Source organism: Dicentrarchus labrax, unplaced genomic scaffold (assembly GCF_905237075.1).
Source record: "Dicentrarchus labrax unplaced genomic scaffold, dlabrax2021, whole genome shotgun sequence".
Classification (NCBI taxonomy): domain Eukaryota; kingdom Metazoa; phylum Chordata; class Actinopteri; family Moronidae; genus Dicentrarchus; species Dicentrarchus labrax.
This window is the reverse complement of record NW_026136719.1, coordinates 16,424,785-16,442,403: the sequence shown is the minus strand read 5'-3', so window position 1 is coordinate 16,442,403 and position 17,619 is coordinate 16,424,785. Positions and strand designations below refer to the sequence as shown.

The window sequence follows — 17,619 nt, the reverse complement described above, 5'->3', positions numbered from 1 at the left end:
AAAGGAGGAGGAGGTGGGGGTGGAGGAAGAGGAGGGGGGAGAAAAGTATTAAAAAGTTGTGTTTAAGGTGTTAAATAAAAAAACAAAGTTGCAAGGTGCGTTTAAATGTAATCTCCATGTGACCATATTTGGTCATCGACATGTAACGATGAAGTGCAGTAAGGAGGCTAAAAAACACACCGGACTGTGTGTGTGTGTGTGTGTGTGTGTGTGTGTGTGTGTGTGTGTGTTTGTCTTTTTCTTCAGCTGACCCTTTGAATGAAGAAAATAAAAATGTCCCAGCGGATACAAGCAGTAACTCTGTGGATTGTAATTACACCAAAGTTATGGCTTAAACATCCCGACCCCCCCTAAAAAAACAAAAAGAGTCAATCAGCAGATAAACAGAAAGAGCACAGGACTCCGGATCAGACCTCACTGTGGACTTGTTGTAGTCTGGACATTTTCTTTGGTTCTTGGGAGATCAAACCCACATGAAACAACATGTATGAGCTTTAAATGTGTTTGTCTTACACACTTATGATCATAGTTTATTCAGATTCTATACAATAATTGTACATATGCAGGTTTTCTTTGTGTTAATGCTGTATGTAACTGGGTAGTACAGACATACAGACTCTATTTGACATTATGTGTGTTCAAATGAGTAAAGGTTTAATGTTGTAATCTTAAATGGCAATAATTATGTAATTCAAAATGCACATAGTTTGTTCATGTTTTATCACAACATGCTTGTGTAATTATTTGTTTTACCCTCATAAATGTTTGTTAGGAGGCTATAATTTAAACTAGAAGTTATTTATTATTTAAATATTTTGTGCAGCTGCTGCTTTAAGCCATGGGGCTGAGCGACAAGTGATTGGTTTTTGGTGCAGATGCAGATAAAACTATTTCTAAACTGATTTTCCAAGACTGAAATATTTGCATTTTTAAATTTTCTCGTCTCGTTTCTGCTTTCTTGAGTGAAAGAAGTTGGTTCATGTTACACCTGATTTTTTTATGTGACCTTGGTGCAGATCCAGACTCTAAAGAAATGTCACCTTCACACCTTTAGAGCCACACAGCACAGACATGCTCTCACTGAGTGTGTTCTAGTTTAAATATGGGAGGTTATGGCTCTATCGTGAATGTTTATGGGAGTTTTCTTAAGAGATTACAGCTTAAATCCTTATGATCTTATCGTATACACTATAATACAAACTCTGGAGACATGGCTGGTTTTCTTTAGCCTTTTTTCCTTCTTTTTTTTTCCTTAAACGCTTTCTATTGTTCAGATCAAACAATGACCTTCCCCTCTCACTGGACGGGACTGTCAACACAAAGCTATTGAGGAAATTCTTCTCTGTTCTCCATTCAGTTTAACAGGAGTGAGTCTGGCCTATCGCCGCACACTTTTAAAGGGCTTGTTGTTCACTCAACATCACAATGAAACTGATTTTACTTTTTCCTGGTCTCTGTTTATCCATCAAGATGGTGCGAGGATCTTAAATGCATAAAACACTGTGTCTCTTTGCATGTTAAACTCACAATAATCCACAGTTTTATCCTTCTACACGTGTACAGTGTGTTGTATTGGGGCCACAGTCGAGGGCTCTAAACCTAAAGTCACTTTCAAAATGTGTAAACAGCGCTTCAAGTCAGAGTAAAAGTACGTCTGATTATCTCTGATAGAAAAGTGTTATTAGTACGTACATTGAAATCTATAAAGCAAGAAATGTCAGCAAACTATAAAACTTTTCACAGAAGTGTTGGCAAAATATTGAATCCAGTATGAAATGAGTGGACCAGTTATTTAAGTAACATGTCACCTACTCCTATCTATTCGAGTGTTGTTCAGGTCACAAGACCACAATCCCTTAACTTTACCCCCAAGCTGAACCGAACTCAGAGAGAACGCTTCTTTAGAGAAGAAAATACTTCCACTTTTCATTGCCCCTCATGACTGATGTTAAGTTATATTTGTAACTTAAGCTACGAGTGCCTGGGCTGTTGTGTGTGGTTGTTTTGTGGCACAGTTGGAAGTAAGACTTTGGATCGACTTAAATCTATTTCGAGTTTGTCAGTCTGCGTTGTAATGCAGAAATGACAGAAAAGAAATGTCTCCTGTGTTGCTGTTTTTGTTATTCCACTGTTTTTTTTTATCTTGAAAGACATGTTTGACTTATTTGATGAGATTGTGAGAGGCTGTCTCTTAGTTTGCTCTGTTGTCTGTCAGTGTCAATTATTGTTGAACACTTCAATGACAACACTGATATATCCCTCACTTCTAATACTAGGTTTACAGCCTCTGATCCTGACACTTATACACACACTATAGCATCCTACACTGTAATTTAAGTTGCGATGGTGGCATCTCTTCATTGGCAATTCTTTAAGTTTATCGTATACTAATGATAAGCCAGCAGCCACAATGTCACATCATAACTAGTTCTCTTCATGTACATTCAGTGAGGTGTGCACGTGCAGACTAACTCTGCAAACCATGTCACCGTAATATGACATCAACATGTCAACATTACGAGATGTCCTGCCTTCCTTTATTTAGGATGTTAGTTTCATCTAACACTCCTTGTTCAGACACCAGCAGGTCACCATCAGCTTTAATGTCTGATGATGATGCAAACACTGTCAGCTGTGTTTGTGAACCTCTCAGCTCATAAACACTTGTCAGAACCGGTTGATATTCAGAATAAATGGTACATCTTAAAGCCTGCAATTTGTAAATCCTCTTGATAAAGTAGAACATATAGTCTATAATAAATTGCAAGTGGCTTTGTCTTGGAGTGTAATTTCCATAGTGCCATTAATCAACACACCTTTCAGATCATTTAAAGGGAACTGAAGCTGTTTCTTATCTAACTTTGTCATCATATACATGATGGTTTCCCTAATGAGATCACTTCTAGTTATCTTAATTAATTTACTGACTACTTGTGTCAAGAATATTAATGATAATGTGAGTACTGAAAGCCAGAGGTCAGTCTGAAGTTAGTATCCTGTCATTTGTTTTTTCTTATCATTGTCTGAGTGACAAAATAGGTCACTTGACGTAAACACATACAGCTCATATATCAAGTGTTTCCTTACTGCCTTTTCTTGGGTTAACTAAAGTTTACTATTAAACTTAAACTACTTGAATGTAAAGATCACCTTAATGGTCAAAGTAAAGCAACAACGAGTGATTTTAAGTTGGGTCGAGGTTTTACAAAACACTGATGGAAATTTATTTTTGAATATGTGATGACATTGCAGGTCCTTGTGCTTACCTTTGAACAGAGAAAATCAGTAACAACACAGCTGATGTACAAATTATCATTAGTTTTGTTTGCTTAGCTAAACTCTTTAGACTTTAAGAGAGACAGAGGCTAACAAGAATTTTATCTACTTCATGTCCTTGTAAAAGTCAAAGACTCTGTGTCAGAGGTCAGCTCTGTGACACAAATTCTAGCCCCCCTGCTGTAGCTCAGATGGATATAAACCCGTTTTCCACATGCCTGCCTCTGCAGCTGTGCATGCTCATATCTAGGTTACACAGAAGGGTTTTTCCTCTTCCACAAAGAGAAAATATGCCATGATTACTCTGAAAAAAAAAAGCTGAAATGGCTGAAAAAGGAGATAAAAAAAGATTCCAAGAATTGGTTCCACCTGGTCTATTGAGCTACATAGTGGCAGCATGGTGAACCATGTGGTATAGGATGGGGTAATTACATAGGTATGGCTATGTGCAACTGCCAGTAGCATCAGCCTTGGTGGTTTTCCTTTACTAGAGACACATTGAGGCTGTCAGAGGCTTAAACTGCTCTGCAGAGAAGCAGGTTATGTATAGAGTATACATCCAGAGTATAATACATCAATCTTTAAGTGTCAGCTGAGAGTTTTTTTCCCTGTCATGTTTGGCCTGCAACACAAGGTTGTATTTGTGTACACCTCACGTGTACAATTCAGACGTGTGTTATGAATGCTTTAATGTGGACTGTATTATCTGGAGTTGAGTATCAAGAGCTGGATTCCCTTCTACCAGGATATTTATGCAACTCGTCTCCCACAATGCTCAGTTTATCATGATACGACTCAAACAGCTCAAGTCTCTTTTTGTCTATGGTGGACAAAACTGGTCTTTCTGCAGATATTGAAACAATGGCGTGGATCAGTGTGTGGGCTCATGTTTGCCAGCTAGTTGTGACGTCTGGAAGGAGTTGAGAATTTGCAGAGATTTTCACTTTTACTTTCCCCATTGCTTTTTGGCTGCCTGTAAAACTCTGTTTGTGGTTTTAAAAAACCTTGAAGTCAGGTTGCTGATCAGCAGAAACTGAGGACCAGGTCAGCCAGAAAAAAAGCTGAGTAACAAGAGACGCTGTTGTGTTGGCTACTGCATGTTTCAGGATAAACAAAGATCTTAAACTGAACCCAATTGCAGGTTAATGAAAGTTTGTCCCATCATGACGTCATAAAATTGTTACATAAACTTGCGCTCTTGTAGTCTGAACATCAAGTGCAAAGTGCTGAGAGAGTGCATAGTTTAGTCTTTATTGAATGAAAAAGAACCTCTTGGCATCAAGTCCAGGTGTTTCTGCCCCTCTCCCCTGCTTTCTTTCACCCTCCGAAAACGTTCTTTAATATTTTGAATGCAGCCGCGGCCTGATGGATTGGGCAAATATTAGTACATTCCTGTATGGAGTGGAGGGAACTGTGTATCAGATGATCTGTCAAATGTGACAGGGCCAAGGACATGTGGACTCTCTTTTGAAAGATATTTTACCTAATAGAGTCTGTCTCTTTCAATCACACACACACACACACACACACACACACACACACACACACACACACACACACACACACACACACACACACACACACACACACAGCTGATAAAAGACTTACTTTTTAACCACATCTCCCTCTCAAGGACGTATTGAACACAAAGGGCTCTTTTATTCCAGCCCAAATAGTCTAATGGAGACACTGTTGTAGTTCCATTTCATGAATATGCTCTTGTTGCTGAGGAAAATATGCGTCATTGATATGTCTCTCATGTAATCAATTAGTACTTCTAGACATGAACATGACAAAACCAGGAAAAACCCTGAAATGGCTAAGCTAGGTCATTAAAATGATGGTGTTGAATGTCTTAAAGGGACAGCTTGGCTTTTTGGGACTTTTAAGTCAGTAGCCGACAAATTCATATGTGCCGTTTTTCATCTCTCTGCTACAAATATAGGCAATAAAAGTAGGGAAAGAGAACTTTTAACTTCTCTGAGGCTGAATGTCTTGTTTGACAAAGCTTTAAGAAGTACTAGGCCAGTCAAACTACAGTACAGTAGCAGGGAAGTGCTGATGTGTGATTTGTTGTTAAGAATTGCTGTTTTTTCTGAGTGTAAAATAGAAAAGTTGCGTATCCTGTCAAGATGCCACCAGATATATTAATAATGGAGCAATTGTGTTAGATATTGTAATATAATTATTATAACATTGTGTGGTGACGTGTGTGAGAAACGACAGTTTGCTCTGAAACAAGAATGACACCTGCTAAAGAGGTCAGTGTAGATGCTGCTACAATCAAAACTGGAGAGTTTTTCTTCATTGAAAGAAGAGCAGAGAACAACACTAAAGGCTTGATGGAAAAGATGTTTTTGCTCTTCTCCCGACTGGCTTTGATATGAATTTGACTACGTTACATGGTTCATTGATCTGATTGGTTGAAATTCACCTGTCTAAAACTAAAGGTTTTTATCAGGGTTGCCCCCGACTAAAGGTTATCCTAGTCAACTAGTAGTCTTAAAATAAAGCACAGTATAATAGTCGACTAGTTGTAACAAGTTTATGATGATAATGTAATTATTTAAATATATATATTTTAATAGCCGCCTGTTAAATGATAATGAAGCTCCCAGTCCGGGTACTGAGCTAATAGGACCTCTAACTAACTGGTGGCAGCAGCTGGTATAGTTAACATATGCAGCAATGCAACAGCAGGCGGCTTCCTGTGTTACAAGAGAAAAGGTCCCGAACAGAGTTTGGCATTGTTTTTGTTTTTATGCAACTATCCAACTGATGAAAAGAAAGTGGGTCAACTAAGACTCTTCTCAACAAGTAATGATTAAGTCAACTAATGGGGGGGGGGCAGCCCTAGTTTGTATCCTGGAAGATATTGTGAAGCTTACACGTACATGTTTGGGAAAGTAAAAACATTTCGCAGCATTTTCCAGTGAAATATTGTATTTGGCACAAACAGCAACAAACTCTTCAGCAATCTAATGTCTTGAATAACACCCTCAGGCCAAAGTGTGCAACATAGATTGTCTTTTCATGCCCTGCCAGTAGTGACTGTAGAAATGCCTCCTGTTAAAATGCCTTTGGCTCTGACATCTCAGGAGAAAATTTGTGTTGAATCTGGTTGAATGCACTCTAAAGGTACTCTGGAGCTTTCTTAGAAGTGGTTGTTTACAGCCTGTGATTTTGTGTAGGGAGATTGTATCAGACCTCAGGAAGTCAGTAAGCTAACGCCTTGGTGTTTACACTGCAAAGTCCATCTTGGGCTTCTGTGACCCATTTCTGTGATTGTAGCTCTCTCAGTCCAAAACATAGAAAATCGTGAGTTTATATAAATAAACATCGTTCTCAACTTAATATAACTGAGATGTCTGGAGCTGACATAATTTACAATGTTAACAGTTTAATTTTCTTCACTCCTGGCAGCCGATGGCAGCCTTTTCTCTAATTGTTGTATGTTTGCTTTGAGGTGTTACAAATTGAAATGACAGAAACTTCATGTTTTCAATCAGAGAGAGAGAGAGTCAGACAGAATATTGAATGTCACTTCCAAAAACCATACTATATTGTTTCAGCAGGTGTTAATTAGAAGTAACAGTTTACACAGCCGTCTGTGTGTCTGAATTTTATGTAAGCAGAATATTTTCATTTGGTTTAATTCAGAGTAATTTGGAAGAGTGTGTTTCTCAAGTTCTTTTTATTTTTGTCTCAGTTTCCTTTTTCTTTGGTTTTCCATTTGTTTATCTAAAAAGTGTGTTTTCACAGGACAATTGTCTGTAATCAATATTCATTGTCTCAAATGTGGTTGTGTTGCTTGATAAGCAGCTCTCCCTGACTCACCTGCACACTCTGGTTAATGTATGTCTGTACTCTTTTATGTTTAAATTCCATTGTTGAATCCTGCAGTACTGTGTTGTATCACAGGAAACATAGGTTCCTGGCGTTCATGTCCTATTTTGTGCCAGTTTTCTTTAAAAGTGTGTAATGTTTTATAGTTCACAGAGTAACAACTGTACTGGAGAGTTGTAAAGCGGGACAGGACAACATCATTCTTTGAGTCTGATGAAAATAATGATGCATTGCCCGTCCTCTTAGCACAGTCCACAGTTACAGGAAATAGCTGACAGCAGGAATGCCCCCTCTCTCTCCTCATCTGTCTCTATAGGACACAGCTCCACTACTGGTTGGCTGCCTTCTTCATACAACAACTTCCTGTAAACAAGTCATGCTGCCAAGCACCCTCCCATCCTCCACCTCTGATGTCTAGGGATCTCCATTTGACCTCCTTATGTACCAGAACAATCGCTTTGAGCCTTATTGAAAGGGTCAATGCTGCATTTCAAAAAAGTGATTTTCAGGGGCAATGACCTGCAGTTTGAAGGGAGGGTTTATCTAACCGCTGGTCTAATTTGAGATTAAGTCCAGGAAATGTTTATTTTAAGGAAGATGTCTTAACAGTTTTTCTGCTGTTAAGACTTTTCATGTAGTGCTTTTCTACTATCAAGAACTATCTCTAAATCTTTAAAACTATCTGCATGGCTGGATATTAGAGCTAGACCAATAAATGGGCCGGGCTGAGGTATTATCAAGCATTAGCTTATAGATATGTTGGTATGTCAACTGCTAAGTAAAAAGAAACTACAATACAGAAATGCCAAAGATAGGATTGTGGTAATTTAGAAAGTATCTTCATATCTGTATCGGCCTCAAAGATTCAGTATTGTCGGGCTGTAGTATATATCAGTAAGATAATGAGTTGTTGTGATTTTGAACATTTTAATGAGACTATTGCAGTCTCTGTTATCCACCGCTGCTTTTAGACTGTGAAAAAGCCTTCGGTTAATTATCTGCAGCCACCTGAAGGCAGCTTCTGTAATTAACATGTGCTGAAGTGCAGACACACATGAGGATCCATTGTGGTGACTTTGATTAAATCATGCACAACAAACACTAGGTAGCTGCAAAATGCCTACAAAACCTTAATGTCTCATCACACTGGTTAATTATAACGCTGTATTCTCTCAGTTTATACTTTACAAAACCAGCAACGAGGTTGCAGCCACGTGATTAATGGCTTTTTTCCAAAGTTTCCCTTTGGCTATGATCCAAATGTGGATCAGGACCTTTAAATATTTTCAGTGGAGCTGTTTTAGTGGCAGCAATGTAGCTCTTTGTTATTTGATGTTAAAATAGACATTTTTTTAAGTGGAGGAATAGCTGTGCCTGGAGCACTCGAGTTTCTCTGGCACAACACTGTCTACATGCTGTGTTAGTTATGCTACTTGCCTTTGGTCTGTTGAAAATACGTCTGCAATGTTTGCCCTGAAGATTCAACATGGCATTTGTGGTGAAGTGACCCCACTTTGTCAGATTTTTTATTAGCTTTCCTTATGAAACATTGTCAAGTGCAATAACTAAACGGCCCCTCTACTGTCGTGTTAATCTGTGATTGAGAAAGGTCGAACTTAGAGTGTTAGAACTTGTATCAAGTCAAGCTACTATGGACGATAGGGTTATAGTAATCCTTTATCCACGGTTTCCTATAAATTGTTATTGTTATTGTTGGAACCTGTGTTCACCCTTTAATGCCAAAGTGAAGCAGTGTCAGACCAACATTAAACCTTACAAGAATGGTCTCAGGAGTGTTGGCCATCTTGGTTTTTTTTTTTGTGGTACTGGATTAAACTCTGTGTTCATGAAGGATTGGAACCTTTTGTGAATCTACTAAGTCTTATTCTGTATACTATTTTAGTAATAGTGTTAATTTGCAGTCCAGATTCTTAATAAAACTAATTGATAAACTCACACAACCTGTGTTTTTGCTTACTGAAATATGTGGAATGCTGCAGCTTATTGAATGTTTCAAGTCCTTGTGTTTGTCCATCAGGTCAGTGGGCTGTTTGCAGACAAACATGACTGCCAACAAGAGTTCGAAGGCTGTGCCTCGTGCAGGAGGGGGTAAAGCTCCCCGGGAAGTCCCTGACAGGTCAGTGACATCTGGGGCAGAGGGGGGCTGGTTCATGTACAAGTGCTGTACTTCTCACTTGAGTAATTTTTCCCCACAATGCCACCTACAATCAGTCTGTGGTTGTTTTCCCTTTCTTATTCACTTATGGGAAATAACCACCAATGATTGTCAGTCATGATAAGACTCCCAAAGCTTTTGCAAGTACGATCCTGTATCCTGGACAAGGGCCCCATCCCACTCTGAACTGTGAGTAGTGAGCTGAAGCTTGTGTTAGCATGTTGAGAGCTTACAATGTCCTGCTGGGAGAGAAAAACAAACTTTGGTAATGATATGTGATATCTCGACTATTCAATCTTACAGTTTAGTATCCTGTCCAATTTTAAAAAGCTCAAAAGTTTCTTAAAAAGTCGAAACAGGCAGACTGGTAAAAAAAAAAAGAAAAAAGATTTGGTCTCATCTCATATACAGTAGTTACACATGATCATGTGAAATGTAGTCTCTGTTCATGCTGTCACACCACCTTCTGATGGTCTGATATGACAAGATGATTGTTAGCAATGGTGCTGCTATCGGTATTATAATATATAGTAACACTACTGTTTGACTGGCAATGTTGCTCATTGATTCCTTTCTTATTTTTGGTTGCTGATGAGGCGGCAGTGGTAAACACACTCAATATTTCTTACATAGTAAAAAAACCTGTGGCAGCTGGTTTCTGTAATTGCTTGTGGTGTAAATTAGGCCTACTGGAAGTGGCAAACCACACAAATGTTAATCATAATGTTAATATTATGATGTAGATAAATGGCATTCATTTGCTGGTAAATGTGCACATTTACCACAGAGTTGTCAAACGTACACTATTCCCAAGGTAAACTCTGTGAATGTAAAAGTGAGGGAAACACTAATCACAGTAACAGTGGCTGCATTCCTCCGACGTAATAATTATGCATTTAACCTCACCCTCTTTTGATAAATTTAATTGTCATTGCAGCAGAGTCTCATGAACAGCTTGCTGTCCTCATGGGCTCATTTTACCCTAGATTCTTAAAGATCATATTCAAAGATGCTTTGCAGCTCCATGTTTTAACAGATGGAGAGGGATTAGTTGTGTTGGATAATGCTACACAATACATTCCCCCAAACTATGAAATCAACCAGGGATCAGTTTCTAGGACAAATTACAACTAAAATGAACTGTGTAGCCTCGAGAGGCACACATGCAGCTTTGTGGTGGAAAAAAACAAAACTAAGCCAACAGAAAAACCTTCTGTGCATGTGCTCGAGCCTTGTTCTGTGATCTTCTCTGAGGGAATAATTGGAAATGGACAAAATACAGGCGCTTCCCTGCCAATTTTCTGATGTTATACTTGAAGTTGAATGAATGTCCTGCAATTCGAAAATTACATGTAACTTCAAAAGCAATCCAGAGAGGTGTTTTGGCAACACAAAACATGCTGACAAGGCTGTGAGAGTGAGAGCTCACACTACTGTGACTAGTGTTTTGTACATCCAGGAAGGCACATTCACTGAATGTGTGTTATTTACTGATGTGTGAGCTAATTAACATTTAAAATATGTGTTGGATTAGAGTTTTATATATGATAATGCATAAAAGAATGACAAAAAAAGGAAATAAAAAGTGCTGATGGATGATAAAGTTTACATGTGTGGAACTATAATAGCAGAAGTGCTGTTTGAGGGAGCAGTCTGCGCCCTCCATCCTGGTCAGTAACAGGAAGTGGCTTGTGGTTAGCATGCCCTGGAAGCCTGAGTGAAAGCCAGAGGCCAGGTTGTGACTGGCACCCAGCACTTGGTACAGTACTTTCTGTGTGGCCAGTCCATCTGAAGCTGACTAAACTGGGCTTATTTTTACAAGCATGATACACCCGAACCCCGTAAAAGTCCCCAAACCCTAAATAGACTAAATATCTGCACATATTTTCTTTTTGTGTCTTCATACTGCAGTCTACATTTTATTTTACAGTATATTTTATCTTAGATTAAATACAACCATAATATTCTAAAATCAGTCTTATTCTGTTGCTGATTTTAGTTTTGCAATCTGCTGCTATGTAAACAGATAAAATGTAGGTACAGTGGGGCGCCCAGTTAGCTCAGTCGGGAGAGCTGGTGACCCATATACGGAGTTGCTGCAGTGGCCCGGGTTTGAATCCGACCTGCGGCCCTTTGGTGTGTGTCATTCCCTCTCTCTGCCCCCTTTCCTGTCTATCCTCAGCTGTCCCTATCTAATAAAGGCATGAAAAGCCCAAACAAAAATAACTTAAAAAATAATAAAAACACCAAATCAGCATCTCAGACTGAATACACTACTAGAATATAGTGCACTTAGTATTTATATAAGCATAGATGCAGTCTCTTTGAAACATTCACACGGCACAACATGAAGCCTGTTTGAATCATTTCTTCCATATCATCATATTATAGATTATTTACTGTCACATGGGCGAAATTATAGCGTGGAGACAGTGCTGAATTGAATCTGTTTTAATTGTGAAATTAGAAAAAAAATGTAAAACCCCAGAAGCCATCAAACCATAAAGCAACAATTTAAACTGTTGTGATCAACTCAATAAACTGTACTGTTACTGGCATTAGAATTGCATTCTCTGAATGTTTGGTCTGGTTGCTACTAAAACATTCCCATTTATATTAAGCTTCAGAGACACTGCGCTCTCTCTGGCTTCCTGCATTAGCCATGATCTTTGGCAGAAGCTTTGTTCAGAGTTTTACCAGGGAACCAGAACAATTTTAATTTGTGAGACATGTTCTAATAGCTCCCTGCTGAACCACTGCAACATGTCATGTGTTGGACTGCTGCCCGAGATTGTTACTGTGCTCAATAAGTATTTTCTTCATTAAACCATATGGCCTGTTTGACTGGTTGTAGGCTGACATTTCACCTGAGAGTTTATCTTGAGCTCTTTTCAAGCTCCAGTTAGTATATGTTTACGTTAATAATCAGAGCTCAATTTATTCATAGCAAAGGAAAGATAATCTGTTAATGTTTGACAGAAATCTGAATTGCAAACATGCAGTGTTGTCTCATGAAAATCAGCTACAGTGTAGAGCTTTATGTAGCTGTAGTAACTCTAGAAACAGGCAGGTTTAATGACGAAAAAAGGCTTTGTTTGTTATGTGATTTAGGTAAAACTGAACTGGAAGTCCATTTCATGTTTTTTTGCTCATTAAATGATGATTTAGAGTTTGTACTAGAATGTCAGCATCACTTTACCTTGAGGGTCCCCCTATTTTGCATTTATAAGCAGAATAAAAATATTGAATTAATTATTTATAACATGCTATAATGGGGTTATAAGCTGATATTCATTTTTATTAATATATTTATCAACAACAAGTTTAACCTCTCCTGTGTGCACCCATAGGTAGAGGCTAACAGATAATAAATGACAATATAGTAAACACAGTTGTGATAATAAATAAAATGAAAAAGTTATAATTGAAGAAAAAAACTGTACATTATCAAACACTGAAAAATGTCCTTATATTGGCTTACAACTACATTATAAACCCTGTTTTAAATGTAAATATGCTGCTTATAAATGCTAAATAGGGAGAACATTCTTCTGGAAGGATGATATTACAAAGAAATTAATGACGAAAATCCATCTAACTTAGGAACTGGATGCATTTTGTTTAACTTAAGAATAAGTGGCAAAAGCAGAACTGTCAGTGTTTCTGACATACCCACAGAGTTAATGTCAGTCGATAAAACCACGGTGGGACCTGGTTCGTAAGAACTGCTGTATCACATTCAGTAATTCCTTGTTAACTAAGCTGGGGCAAATCTTTTTCTGTCTGCTCAGTTCATATATCACTCTTCTAAATCACATTATCCAACATATTGTGTGCTTAAGGATCTATTTGTTGTATTTCAGAATACTAAAAACTAGCAGTACAAATCTCCAGACGAGCCATTTTCTAAAATTCTCTTATTTCCTCAAGGAAAGTAAGATAAAATGCATCCATCATGCTCTCCCCACCCTGGAGCAGGAAGAATGAAATCAGGGAAGGGCAGAAAGGTGTGAAGGGCGATCTGTCCCAACCTGCATTGTTGGATCACAGTCTACAGCCCTCAGCTTCCTCCTCCCATAGCTTGTTATTCTAACCGTGGCTGTGACATCAGATCTCCCAACACTTCACTTTCGCAAGACTTCCTTCAGCTATCCTCCAAGTCATGACAAGGTTCCTGAGAGACTGCGAGTAGTATGGTGTCAGGGACTTTCAGGGAGACTTTGATTCTCTGTGGAAATCTTAAATGAAGTGAGCCCCGTGGGAAATTGCGTGTGTGTGTGTGTGTGGTGAGAGATGGTACAGTGTGAGCGTTGGACTACTGTAGCACCTAGTTTCACTTAGCTGCAAGGATCAGAAAAGACTTTAAGGACCAGAGAGAAGCAGAGAGACTTTCACAGGTAGGACTGCTGTAATAAATCTTGCTTGGCATGCCGCTTTCTGTGTGAGGTCCACCAATACTCTCCTCAAGTTATTTTGATTATGTGGAAAAATACACAGTGGCATTTTAATGTAGTCTATATTTCCTTTGGCCTTTATTTTAATCTCATGCTGCCAAAGACAGAATACTTTCCTGTGGTTATTCTAAATAAGTGGCTCAGGTTTTCGTTCTGACTTTGATCTTTGAAATTAATTCAGAATTTTCAACTGATTCTTTACAGTTTTCTTCCATCTGTTCCACATCGAGTTTCTGGTACTTTTCATGCTCCAGGGTTGAGTGGATTTATTGGCAGTTCCTATGATTTGCCTCTGTTGGTTTATTAATATATTTTAGGCTGAAATGTGTTTTTTTTTTTTTCAGAGAAACATTTAAATGTTTACAGAGTTAGTTCACACCCTTATCTTTCTTGTTTTAGGTGCCAGTCTACATCCCCGTGTCCTGTTCTCTCTGCCATTCAGGGGCAGAGCCAGCAGCCTCTCCTCAGCGACAGTGAAGCAGGGAGGCAGAGCAGGTACGTCAGGACCGACGGCAGGTTCCTGGTACGTGCTGGCTGGAGCAGCAAGGCCACCAGCCTGTGCGGTAGTGCATCTCTCACAGGTGACACTGACTCCCAAGGCCGTCTCACAAAGGCAAAAAGCATCAGCTGCCTGGACAATAGGCTCTCCATCTATAAGCCCCAAGCTCAACCCAAGTTCTGTCAGGAAAGTCAGGAGCAAAAGGAGAAACAAGGGGATCTCTCTCCGGGAGATGGACTCAATGGTCGGCCCTTGAGTTGGAGCACGCTGTCACTGGGACCTTCCTCTAACCAAAGCCACAAACGCACCCTCTCACTCACCCGCTCAGTAGCAGGTGTTCCCCCCACCACAATCCGCAAGAAGATCTCAGAATGGGAGTGCAGAAGGGTGGCTCTGCCTAGGATGAGCTTGTGTCTAGATAAAAGAGGAGCAGAGCGTGTAGGGGGCAGTGAGGGCTGCCCCAGCCTGCTCTCTTCTCCGTGTAGCGAGAAAACTTTTGACTTTAAGGGGATTCGCAGGATGAGCACGGCTTTCTCAGAATGCTCCTACACAGAGGAAGAGGAAGGAGTTTCAGAGAAAGACGGCGTAGGTCGTTTTCAGAAAAGGATGAACAAGCCCGAGTCCTCGGGAACATTTGTACGTTCCCTGTCTGCTCGGAAGGAGACATCAGCAGTCCTCAACAGGATACAAAAGATAGAGCAAGCCCTGAAGGAGAATCCAAACCCATCCCCTCCACGTTACCTGAGTAATTGCTATGCTCCAGACAAGACAAGACAAAAGTCTTTTGTGATTGGAGATGACTTTGACAGTACATGCACCAGTAAGCGCAGCAGCATTTGCTCAGTTGCCACTGAACCAGATGCTGTTTTGGTGTCTGATAAGCTCTCGAAACTCCGACAAAGGTTTAGTGTGAGCTCAGTCAGGTCTGAGAGCCCAGAACCACCCAGCCAACAGACCCCCGTAGGCACACCAGTCAACCCATTACCTAAACCCAAACGCACTTTTGAGTACGACGCCAAAGGAGACCAGAAGGGCCTGTTACCAGCCAATGGACTACCTCCAAACAGAGCCTCGGAGTCTCCCCCGCCTCTTCCCTCGACGCCTGCACCCAGCATGACACGAACGGTCAAGACAGAGGGGAGCACCCCAATGAGACTCCAGGACAGGTGAGAGTATCAGTGTATGTTTGTAGCATATGGCTCTCCTTTAACTGACATGAAAATACATTGTGAGCTGTATCAGTCTGTTTTCTGCATTCTCAGACAATAAAACATATGTGTCATTTCTCTTGACTCCCCCTCAGGAGTCAGGAGTGAGTATAGTGCAATGTACAACCTACTTTTTCCTTTAAAGATACGTTGTTGGGGATCCACCAATCAGATTTATCAGCACAAATAAAAACTTTATGAAGCCAGTCGGGTATCGGCCTGTATTGATCTGTATTAAATACAGTGTCTGTGTTTTTGGTGCCACAGCATGTTCCAGTGAGTTCCACCCACTGAGGTAAAAAGACTTTGAATTAGAGAGAAAGAGAGCATTGATAAGGGATCAGGACACAGTTTTAATAGATACTCTGAGCTGTAGTATCTGAAACTGTGTCGGGAAGGAAAATGTTGGATTGGTGCATGAATTTCTTTAGAAGGCTTTGGAAAGTTATTTCTCTGGAAAAGTTTCTAACATATCTGACAGTCTTGTGAGGAATTTGGATCCCAGGTTGAATGTTTGTTTTGTTGGTGCGTTAGTTTAATGAGTCACTGATCAATGTCTCTGGTTATGGTGTTGGATCGACTTGGATTAGTTAGGATTTGAAGTGGAGATCAGTGTTTCCATTGAAGAATAATATTTTTTTTTTACCACTGGTAAAGAACACAAAGTTCTCACCCCAGTTTTCTTAATTTAATCACATTGAATTATGTAACCATAGGTTTATCATGAGGTAAAAGCCTACTAGGTATCATAAAAGCAACTCATACTTAAAATAACTGATCTGTTGTATCTGAAATGTTAGATTCTCTCCAGAAATTAATTTTGATCTATAAAGAGATTTGGAAATTTAAACACACTCCTTCTTCTTACTCAAAAGAAGTTCACCCATACTTTGCCGGTTTAAGATACTCTACATCCTCCAAATCTCTCTCTTTGTTGCATAAATATTAGCTGAATCTTGGATCCTGTACTCTGCTCCTGTTTCTAGTCTTAACTTATAGCTCTCAGGATCAGACGTTCTCAGATTTTTTGTGTGTGTGAGGGTGGGGCCTCTCCAGATTGTCCCTATGTAAAATGGGGATGAAATCCTTAAACGTTCATCCCTTGGACTCTGTGTTTAACATTCCTGTGGCTCTAGCAATTTCAGACCAAGCTTAAAAGCCACAAGCTGTCGATGGCGCGACATGACCATACTGTAGATCCCTGCACTAATGTAGCAAAGTTCCTCTGCAGTGCCTTCACATGTGATGCGTGCCTTGTACTGTGCACGGAGCACAGGAATAGTAAGATATCTGCATGTTTACTTATGAATTTCCTTGTGATTGCACATGCTGATCCTGGTGTTTCTGTTTTGTTCTGTATTTTCTAATTAGTGGCTCCTGATCTAAGTTTTTTAAGTGATAAGGCAATGTTTTTTATGTGTGTTTATAACCACCTGAAGTGTCTGAACCACCTGTTCAGCATTGCTCTCTTCCTAGTTGGCAAATGAACAAGAAGTAAAACCGGCCGTCTGGACTATTTTTAATACCATCTGGACTTTTTCTGTTTACTCTTATCTGTCTACCTCTTTTGAGGTAGACACTCACTCTTCCTCCTTGTTATTTTGTGCGTGCAACTATGCAACTTCTTTCTTAATGTCTTTCCAGAGAGTCGTGTGAGTCAGAGGATGCTGTGAGTCTGCCATCTTCCTATCCGTCCTCACCTACAGAGAATGGCACAGTAACCGCAGTCACTAGGAGTCAACCCAATTCCAAAAGCACTTTAGAGGAGAATGCATATGAGGACATCGTAGGTAAGCATGCTGGTTCACTAGTGGACCTTTGTTTCATTTTTATTACTCGCTGGTTTCTGACTGATCTCTCTTGAATACACTTTAAAGCTGAAACAATGAGGCTAATAATCAATCAGCAGAAAGTTTATCTTTAATCAACTTTTTTGAGAATCAATTTATTGTATAGATCACTTATTAAGTATGTATATTAAGTAAATATGACAAACACTTATGGTTTCAGCTTCTTTAATGGGAATATTTCATGCATTTCTTAGTGTTTGGGATTTTGACTGTAGGTTGCACAAAACATTTGAGTATGTCAACTTGGGCTTTTGTGGATGTACATTTTTCATAATTTGCTGATTTTTTATGGATCAAACAATGAATCGAT

General features: G+C 39.5%; 1 protein-coding gene across 3 annotated transcripts in view; it reads left to right on the top strand.

Annotated features, from left to right (window-relative positions):
• dennd2b (DENN domain containing 2B) overlaps positions 1-17,619 on the top strand; it is a 46,267-nt gene that overhangs the window by 4,950 nt on the left and 23,698 nt on the right. For all 3 annotated transcript variants that reach the window (XM_051378502.1, XM_051378503.1, XM_051378501.1), the window contains exons 2-4: positions 9,161-9,259; positions 14,152-15,417; positions 17,104-17,249. In XM_051378502.1, the coding sequence (XP_051234462.1) occupies positions 9,186-9,259; positions 14,152-15,417; positions 17,104-17,249 (1,486 nt within the window). In that variant the 5' untranslated portion in view covers positions 9,161-9,185. The remainder of the gene's footprint in view (positions 1-9,160; positions 9,260-14,151; positions 15,418-17,103; positions 17,250-17,619) is intronic.